This window comes from Haliaeetus albicilla, chromosome 15, assembly GCF_947461875.1.
Source record: "Haliaeetus albicilla chromosome 15, bHalAlb1.1, whole genome shotgun sequence".
Lineage (NCBI taxonomy): Eukaryota > Metazoa > Chordata > Aves > Accipitriformes > Accipitridae > Haliaeetus > Haliaeetus albicilla.
In genome coordinates this window covers 17955471-17964943 of record NC_091497.1, presented here as the reverse complement: position 1 = coordinate 17964943, position 9473 = coordinate 17955471, and the positions used below count along the sequence as shown (strand labels likewise).

The following is a 9473-nucleotide window of genomic DNA, read 5'->3' as shown; positions in this document are numbered from 1 at the left end:
CCTCTTACCTGTACTTCTCTACATCACATCATAGAATCACAGAATCATAAAATCATTTGGGTTGGAAGGGAAATTTAAAGGTTATCTAGTCCAATGCCCCTGCTGTGGGCAGGGACAGCTTTCACTAGATCAGGTGGCTCAAAGCCCCATCCAGCCTGATCTTGAACACTTCGAATGATGGGGCATCCACAACTTCTCTGGGCAACCTGTTCCAGAGTTTCACCGCCATCACCATAAATAATTTCTTCCTTATGTCCAATTTAAACTTACCATCTTTCAGTTTAAAACCATTGCCCCTTGTCCGGTCACTACAGGCCCTGGTAAAAAGTCTTTCTCTGTCTTTCTTGTAAACCCCCTTTATGTGTTGAAAGGCCACAGTAAGGTGTCCCTGGAACCTTCTCTTCTCCAGGCTGAACAACCTCAACTCTCTCCTTCATAGAAGAAGTGTTCCAGCCCTCGGACCATTTTCATGTCCCTCCTCTGGACCCCCTCTTGCAGGTCCGTGTCTTTCTTGTACTGGGGACCCCGAGGCTGGATGCAGTACTGCATGGGGGGTCTCACGAGGGTGCAGTAGAGAGGGAGAATCCCCTCCCTCAACCTGCTGGCCACGTTTCTTTTGATGCAGTCCAGGATACGGTTGGCTTTCTGGGCTGCAAGTGCACATTGCCAGCTCATGTCCAGTTTTTCATTCACCAGTATTCCCAAGTCCTTCTCTGCAGGGCTGCTCTCAATCGCTTCATGTCCCAACCTGTACTGATACCGGGGGTTGCCCCGGCCCATGTGCAGGACCGTGCACTTGGCCTTGTTGAACTTCATGAGGTTTGCACGGGCCCACCTCTCTCTAACATGTCAAGGTCCCTCTGGATGGCATCACTTCCCTCTAGCAAGTCAACTACACCCCTCAGCTTTGCGTCATCTGCAGATCTGCTGAGGGTGCACTCAAGCCCACTATCTATGTCATTGATGAAGATATTAAATAGTATTGGTGCCAATTGGACTCTAGAGGGACACCACTCATTAAAGGTTTCCACTTGGACATTGAACCATTACCTGTAGCTGGACACAGCCAGCCAGCTAATGCCTTATCCATCTAACAGGTGGTCCATTAAAACCATATCTCTCCAATTTAGAGGTAAGAATGTTGTGGGGGACTATATCAAAGGCATTAGAGAAGTCCAGGTAGATGACATCCATACCTCTTCCCTTGTCCACTGATGCAGTCAGTACATCATAGAAAGCCATTAGGTTAGTCAGACACGATTTGCCCTTGGTGAAGCTGTGTTGGCTGTGTGTAATTCTCTCCCTGTCTTCCAAGTGTTTCAGCATATCTTCCACAAGGACCTGCTTCATGATATTACTGGGCACAGAGGTGAGGCTGACTGGATGGTAGGTCCCAGGTTCCTACTGTCTAGCCTTTTTAAAAATAGGCATGATGTTTTCCTGTGGGCATTTCAGAGGTGTTTCCGTGTTGCTTCCTAATACATCAGAAGCCCCTGGCTCTTCTCCATTGCTCAAATCTCCATCTCCTTCCCCTGCTAAATCAAGTTTAAAGCTCTCCCTATAAGTATGGAGAGCTTCTTGGCGAAGACCATCTTGCCCTGCTTGGTCAGGTAAATCCCATCAGCTCCCAACAGACCCAGCTTCTCAAAGGTAGATCCATGATCCTAGAAGCCAAAACCTTGAGTAGGGCCCCAGCCTTGAAGCCAGGCATTCATCTTTTCAATTAGTCTCCTTCCTAGACCCCTTCCTCCGACCGGGAGGTGTGGTCATCCTTGTGATGGTGTTAACGCTCTTTGGACACAGACCTCTTGTGTTGTGTTGTGTTGTGTGGTGTTGCAGACCAGGCTTCCAAAAGCATGCCCTGCCTGCCCATTGAAACTCAAGGGACGTTTTCTTCAAGCTCAGCAGCTAGGCTTTGGACAGCCTTGCCTCATGGTGCTTTTCACTTTGCCAATGAGGAACAAGTTTCTATCCTCAGGTTTTCATTTAGAAACCTATTACTGAATCAAGTCCTATTTTCATGAAGTGACATCTCAAACAGTATGACATTGTTAGAAAGCCTTCAGAAGAAGTCTGCTGTTCTCTGGGCATCAGAGGATAGCAGCCAGCAACTCTGTAACTGCTGTAGCTACAAACACTCACAACTGAAACTGTTGTGGCTTTCTAATAGGGTAACTGAGGCTTACACTTTTTTTTTAGCAGGCACAGAGCACGCTTTTAATTTTCATTTGTCTGCAGAAAGGATCATCGGTGTAATAAGATGTCATGCCGTTTATTAGGTGTAAATAAATCAACATATATACAGAAAGGATCTTTATCTCATCATAAACAATGCTAAAATGATGAGCCACTCTGAAAAGAAAGGTAAATAAGGCCCTCATGCACAAACCCTGAAGCTTCAAAGGAGAAAGGTGAAAGAGCTGTACATCTGTATGCCACAGGACAACCTGTGATTAACCTGAGTTACGGACACTGTCACATCCTAGGTAGTCAGGGCCATTCAGATCAACTACCTTCTAGATCAGCCCTCTTGATGACCTGGATGTTTCTACTCTTACAAAGCTATGGAATCAACTAGAATAAATACTGAAATTACTGTATTGGCTACAGAATTACTAGAATAAATATGGAAGTGGAACGTACATCCAGGTCTTAATCAGTCCTGAGAGGGGCTTTTTCCTGTTGTGGAGGGTGGGTGGGATTCTGGGCACCATTTAACCTGGCTTTTTCAACTCCTCCTTCCCATCAGTCCCTTGGCATGTACTGTGGCTCAAAGCAAAGTGTCACCACTTTATGCTGCAAGAGCCAGGCAACATCATGGTCAGGACCCCAACACAAGTCTGGACCTTCTTGTCACTCCACAGCTGAGCACAGGGCCAATGGGAAGGTAGAGGAGATCAAAACCATAGCAAGATAATAGAAATATTGACCGGTGCCCTTCTGTGATGGGCAAAAAGTTGTGCTTTTCTTTCCCAGATCAGAAGAAGTAGTAACATACACAGTTCTTTTCTTGTCAAGACCTTTTCTTGGATGCAGGTGTCTCCTCAGGTTTCCTATGAGAAAAAACAAAGCTCCTGGGAGACAGAAAAGGCTTATACAAGTGCAACCCTCGCATGAACTTTTTGTCTTCTTGGACAGTTAAATATCAGAGAGAGAGGGGTGAAACACAGAGAAGAAGAGAGGAAGAAAAAAGGAAGGGAAAGGAAGGGAAGGACTCATGCAAATACCTGAGACTATACTGAGATATACATTTGACGCTTTATTTCCATAAAGAAATAGTAAGAAATTTCAGAAAGAAGGGCATGTGAAGAAATGCTAAGAACTGCAGACAGTCCATACAATGTATTCCAGCAAAGGCAAGGGGAACAGGCACATATCGGTCATTCAGTCCTATTGCAAACAAATCGCTGTGTCAGTACTTAGATTTGAGACAGCTTTGTTTGCACATGGCTGGGATGCTGGCTATCATTTCCTAATGGCATTTAAATAATCCTTTATTTATTGGGTGTTTTGGTTGCAATATACATTGGGACATTCATGCAACGGAAAAGAGAATGGGGCACAACTTTGTATTGCAATGTGTTAGCAGAGACTCTAAGTCTGTATAAAGCACTAGCAAGCAGGCAGCTGCGTGTACAATAGCACCATCGACTCCCACATCCACATGGTTGTGTGGCGGGAGTGCGCTTGGTATCCTTGGTTTTCCTTCCACCCTTGTGTGGAGTAAGCTCCAGAGACGGCAGGTACACCTTCTGCCTGCCCACACTGGCCCTGCAGAGCAGCAGCATCTGGAGCACACATTGTGGTTAGGAACTCCAGACGAAATGCCGATCTGCAGTTCTCAGCTACGGAGGCAGGTAAGTGAATGGCAGGGAGATGGTAAGAAGACCAGAGTCAGGTCTCGAGATCTGATGTTTCTCCCTTTTGAGTGCATAGGGATTTTTTATTTTCCAAAGAGGATTTAGGCTTTTTTTTTTCTCTAAAATGCCTCAGTTTTGCCATGGTGCAGAGCTGCTAGCAGTTGGGAGTTTAACTACTTTGCGCAGTGATTGCTGAGGGTGTCAAGTGAGCCTTTGCCTGTGAAAAAAAGATGGCATTGCATCTGAAACACGTCAGGTGCCAGCTAGGAGAGTTGCACCTGAATTTCCGTGCTCTGCTGACACCTGCACAGTCATTGCAAGATCTGCAGATCAGCTGTGCAATTTCTTTCCCCTGTTGTGCCTGGCACTTGTATTTTTCCTTCTGAAAGGAGCTTGACCCCATTAGGCATCGTCCAGGGCTCAAGTATCAAAATGATAGAGGCTGTTTAAGTATTTGGAACCTTTGGAAAAGCTGCTTTCAAAACTCCAGCTATGACTGACAGAAAGGGGTGTGTTTGCATCAGTCCAGAGAGAGCTGATCTGCTGGAGAAGAAGTAAGAAAGGAATGTTCCATGTAGCTGATCTGGAGCTGTTAACCTAATGGAATCTGCAAGCTAGTCATGTCTGAACAAGAATTATAAAAAAGGGTATTCTGCTGTGTGCTGCATACAAGTACTTGCACTGACCAAAGAGCAGCAATGGGTGCTCCCTTCGTGTATCAAGCAAGTTGGTTCAGCATCTCTCTGCCAAGAATGAGTAGCTGTAAATAAAAATGCAGTGGAGTAATTCAATGCTCCTTTCTGCTGCCTGTCTGCCTTTTCTCTTAGAAATTATTTTCTCTTTACTTCCTGACCTTAACAGCTGTATAAGAGATGTAGCTGTATTCTGATAGTGGGTCAATACTTTTCTGGAGTTTATTTGAATTTTTTTAAAGGTGCAGTGGTTTGTTCCTGTACCAAAAAGGCAATGCAGCTCTGCTGGCATTATCCACCTTCTTGACACCCACTCAGAATGTCAAGTAAGATATGTGACAAGCTACCATTCTTCTTTTGCATTCATAATTATCTTTCTGTCATTTCTTTCCTAATCCATAGACTCTCAGTATACTTTCTTTTCCATTTTGCACACTGCAGGATGCAGATGACAATGTAGGGGGATATGACTTCTGTCATTCTTGCTGCTTTTTTACTAATATAGCTGAAAAGTCACTCTAAGACTAGTCTTGTGAAATAAAATGAAATTACTAGAAGCATGTGCTCAAAGAATGTGAAATGACTGCTTTCTAAATCGCAAAACCACTGAACCAGAACTCCTATCATTGTGTATATATTGGCTTAAGGGGAGGTAAGGAAGATAAGACACTACATTTGCAGGTTATACTATAAGGTGTATCCAAAAAAGTATAAAGTATATCCAAAAATTTATTTCTATAAGACATAGTAATACAGGATTATTGGAATCCCTGTTTATGGACTTATGAAGAGATGTGAAGGACGAGGGAAAATGCCAGTTTTGACCATCAATGGGTGTCAGCTGGCTACACAGTTCCAGTGTATCCGAAGGCAAATTAGGATCAACTCTTTTTTGTGTTTTTCCGTGAAATTCAGCTCTGCACATGGGAACGGTGCTTTATCCCCTGGACTGCTACTTTGAAATTGCTTGAGCACATCAGGTTTTGATGCAGTTCAGGGCTGCATAGCCCTGCAGTTCTCACAGGCTTCATATACCAACACTGTAGCAATCCTTGATAGGTATGTTTTTAGCCATGCTATAGCCTAACATGTTTTGACTTAACCTGGAGGGTTTTCTAGTATGGAACATGCTGTCCAGCATGTCCCTCAGGTCCCTCTCAGATGATATGCACCGCCCTGTGTAAGATGCTCCGTATAACCTGAAGTTCACATGCCAGCTCCCCACCTGGGGAGATGTGCCAGCTGGTGGGCATTTGCTCACGGAGCCGAGGAGCGAGCCAGCAAGGCCTCCTGCGAGGGGCGGGATGGGTCTGCGGGCAGTGCGGGGCCGCTCCGGCTTGGTGGTGTGCGAGTGAAATCTGCCGGCCAGAGCAGAAGGGCACGGTGACTCTCTCCTCGCCTCCGCCGAGGTGGTGCTGGGGCTGCATCGTGCCCCTCGAAGGCCAGGTAACAGAGCTCATCTGGGGAATCCAAGCAGGAAACGTAGATGGGCACCTGCAAGGACAGAGTCAGAAAGCGCTGCTGAAACCCTGAAGGCAGGAACAGGCAGGACTTTGTCCCCCGTCCTTTGGGAAGCATGCTGTAAAAAAGGGGTCATTCCTGGCACGGGAGGGAGAACTGTTACTGGCAGCGACCGTGGTGTTGCTTTGGCCCCTTCTCAACACGTGTGATACCCTCAGGGCACGGCAAGTTGACGGAGATGTGCAGTGCCCCTTTGACAGGCAGTAGGGCTCAAGCAGCGAGCCCCCGAGGAGCTATGACGTGGTCCTTTCCAAAACCCGAGCAGCACCATCCCTCAGTGTCCCATGCTAAAATGGCAGGTTTGCAGTCAAAGAATGCTTTTTTATTAATTGTGGGTTGGTTTTTTTTTTCCTTGCCTCAGTTATCTCAGGCAAAATGGGAGCTTTTTAAGAAGTGCCAATATCTCAGTGTCTATAGCTACTTGGAACAACTGCTGGCTGTGTCTTTGGGATTCAGACAATACCAGTCAGCGCTAGGGTTGCCAGCTGATGTGAACAGAAAGGTGGCACATTGCCTCTTTCTGTAGGTAGCAGGTCAAAGAACTCAGAATTGTGAGTCTTGTGACCTTGCCGGGGTGTCTGCTCAGCCTTGCAGAAACAGAGCTTCAACCTGTGCAAAACGAAAACTGCCAATGCTGGAGTGGTATGTTTCTCCCAACATACATGTTCTCCCAAGGGCAGGTGCATGCTTCCTCTCCGGGGCCATCTCTGTGCACCTCGGCAATATTTCCAATACTCAGAGCACCGTTAAAAGTCGAAAGATGGACAGCAGGGTCGGTCTGTTACGCACCTGGGCTCCTTGTTCTTCTCACCCTGCCCAGGTTTTTGCAGTTGCCCATTCCCGAGATCTCAGTTTCCAGCTTCTGCCTTTTGTTTGCTGGCTGGCCATCACTCTTCTCTTCGCAGCTTAGTTTTCTCTTTCTGTTGGAGTGTTCCTCCTTTTGCTGCGAAGAGCCTGGCAACCTTTCCATTCAATAGTATTGTTAGACAGGTGAAGCCACGATAAACATGAATCAATTCTCCTCTTAACCAAAGCTAGCTCATTTTACCTTCTCTCCCCAGATGAGCTCTTCGGGGGTTCGCTTTCTGGAGCGACTGGAGGCACCTGCAATGGAAACATGGAAGCTAACAGGTGGCAAGGACCTACCTGCCCGATTGCTACCTTAGCTCTGAAAGGCAGATCCCAGGGATGGGTTTGCTCAGCTCAGCTGAGCCACTTCTGGTGGGGTCATCGCACAAAGTGGGATGGCCAACCTGTGTCAGCCTCGCTCTGCGCTTTTGCAGAGCTGCAGGCTGGTGGATGACCTTGCTTGTCCCGGTGGCAGCAGTCCCACCTCCTGAGGGGGAGGCTTTTGTTGTCATGCTGTTTCTGGACCTGACATACCTCTGCTGTTCCTGCTTCTGCCCCCGGTGCTGGCGACTCCTCGGCCGAAGCACCGGCAAGCCCAGCCGCCTCCTCCTCCTCCTCCTCAAAGAGTTCCCCGTGGTGCTCAATGAGGAACTCCACCAGCCGCGTCACCTGCACACAGCAAACCATTGCTTTCCACCTGGGTGGCCGAAGACGGGTCAAACAGCCTTTCCCACTCCTGACCCTCGCTTCTGTGCAGAAAGCTGCAGCTGTGGGGCTGCTCTTCCCAGCAGCTCCCCCATGAGCATTTGCTGAAGAGAGGAGGCAGCCTGGTACCTCTGAACAGCAAAGCTGGGGTGGGTCCGGAAGGCCGTAGCCAGCTGGTAAACACAGCGTACCTTGCCCGTCACCTGCACCAGGGCATCCAGGGGGAGCGTGTGCTCCTCGGGTGGGCTGAGGAGGTTTGGCCCCACGCAGATGGCCAGGTTGCCCGCAGTCATCCTGCTGGTGGCCACGTTCCTGCTGATGTTTTGCAGCAGGGCCAGCAACTGCTTGAGCAGGAGGAGGTTGGCCTCGGGCAACTTGCCGGCCACCCTGAGGGAAGGGAACAGGAGCGCAATGTTAATCAACTCAACATTGTCAATGCAGGCCTCCCAGGCTGATCTCACCCAAGGCCACCCGAGGGAAGGCTCCCTGGGCACGCCTGGTCTCCAGCAGAGGGACTGCCTTCGCCGAGATACGGCCACCTCCCTCCCTGCCCTTCTGGCAAGAGTCCCCCAAGAGGTGGCTGGCAGCAGAAAAGACGGCTTTGTCAAGGGCGCCTTCGTTTGCAGACAAGTCCCGCCCTCTGCCATTCCCCGTGGAGCAGGCAGGCTGCTCGCCACACGTACTCCTTCAGTCCTGCCAGCTTCTCCTGCCTGCTGGACTTCTGCAGGGCGCTCATCCACTCCTCGTAGAGCTCTGCCTCGAGGAGCTTGGAGGGGATCTTGCGGAGGAAGTCCTGCAACGCCAAGGGCTCCGGGTGAGTCTTGGACCACCGCCGCCGGGAGCACAGGCGGCATCCCCGGCACTCCGGCCGACGAGCAGGCGGCCGGGTTTTGGCTCCTGCTCTCGCAGGTGCCCATCGGCACCGACAGAGCCGGGAGCTGCCGGGCTCCAGGTCAGCAGGGTTCACCTTCAGGACGACGGCCAGCAGGTGCGCAGGCTGGCTTTCGAGGCGGACCTCCGCTCCGCTGTCGAGGGCCTCCCTGAGCTCCCGGGAGGCCCGCTCGCTGGCCGCCAGCCGGAAGATCCCCTCCGTGGATGGCCCGTGCTCGTGCAGCAGAGCCAGCAGGTCCTGCAGGGGACAGAGGGGGAGAGCTGCTTGGCTGGAGACAGGCCCTGGGGCAGGCGAACCTTCCTCAGGGGCAGGAGCAAGTGTGGACGGCTCCACAGCTCTCACTGGGGCGGGGCGGGGTGGGGCGGGGCGGAGGGGTGGCTGGAGGTGGGCGACGTGGGGAGGAGATGGCTTTGTCCCCGAGCCCCACCCGGGGTCCCTCTGCTGGGGGCACCACCTCTCCGGAGGAGCCAGCGGGGTGGGGACCCCCTGCCCAGGCTTGCTTACCTGGATGGGCTGGGGCAGCGTGCCGTCCTGGCTGCAGAGAGCTGCCAGGGGCCGGCCAAAGAGAGACCCCCCGCGTCCAGAGGCCGACGGCCCGGGCACCTCTGCAGCGGCCGAGGTCCCTCGCCGCGCAAAGGGCCAGGGCAGGCCCATCCTCCTCCCGCGGGTCCCGCCTGCTGCCAAGGAAAACCGAGCAAAAAACCCTGCGTGGAGAGGTGTCCTTTGGGAACGAGGGGCCCCGGGGGCTCAGCTCTCCCCTGCCGCCGAGCGGTGGGGACAGACGCGCCCCGCGGGAAGGGCAGCAGCAGCCCCAGTGCAGCACGAGTGCCCGCCTGCAGGAGGAGGAGAGGAGGGCCGTCCTGCCCCCGTCTTCTCCGAACTCACCAGCCACGTGGCCACGTCCACGCTCTCTTCCGGAGGGGACGGGTGGCGGCCGCTGCTCCACACCAGCCT

General features: G+C 51.1%; 1 protein-coding gene across 1 annotated transcript; it reads right to left on the bottom strand.

The window, feature by feature from the left end:
• Positions 1-7825: 7825 nt before the first annotated feature.
• Positions 7826-9173, bottom strand: LOC138689075 (uncharacterized). Its single transcript, XM_069802338.1, has one exon. It carries the CDS (start codon positions 9171-9173, stop codon positions 8232-8234), a length of 942 nt encoding a protein of 313 aa, XP_069658439.1. The 3' UTR covers positions 7826-8231.
• Between the last annotated feature and the right edge of the window lie 300 nt (positions 9174-9473).

Bases quoted from the DNA above. Each gene is read 5' to 3' on its own strand.
- LOC138689075 (XM_069802338.1), bottom strand. From the start codon at position 9,173: ATGGGCCTGCCCTGGCCCTTTGCGCGGCGAGGGACCTCGGCCGCTGCA.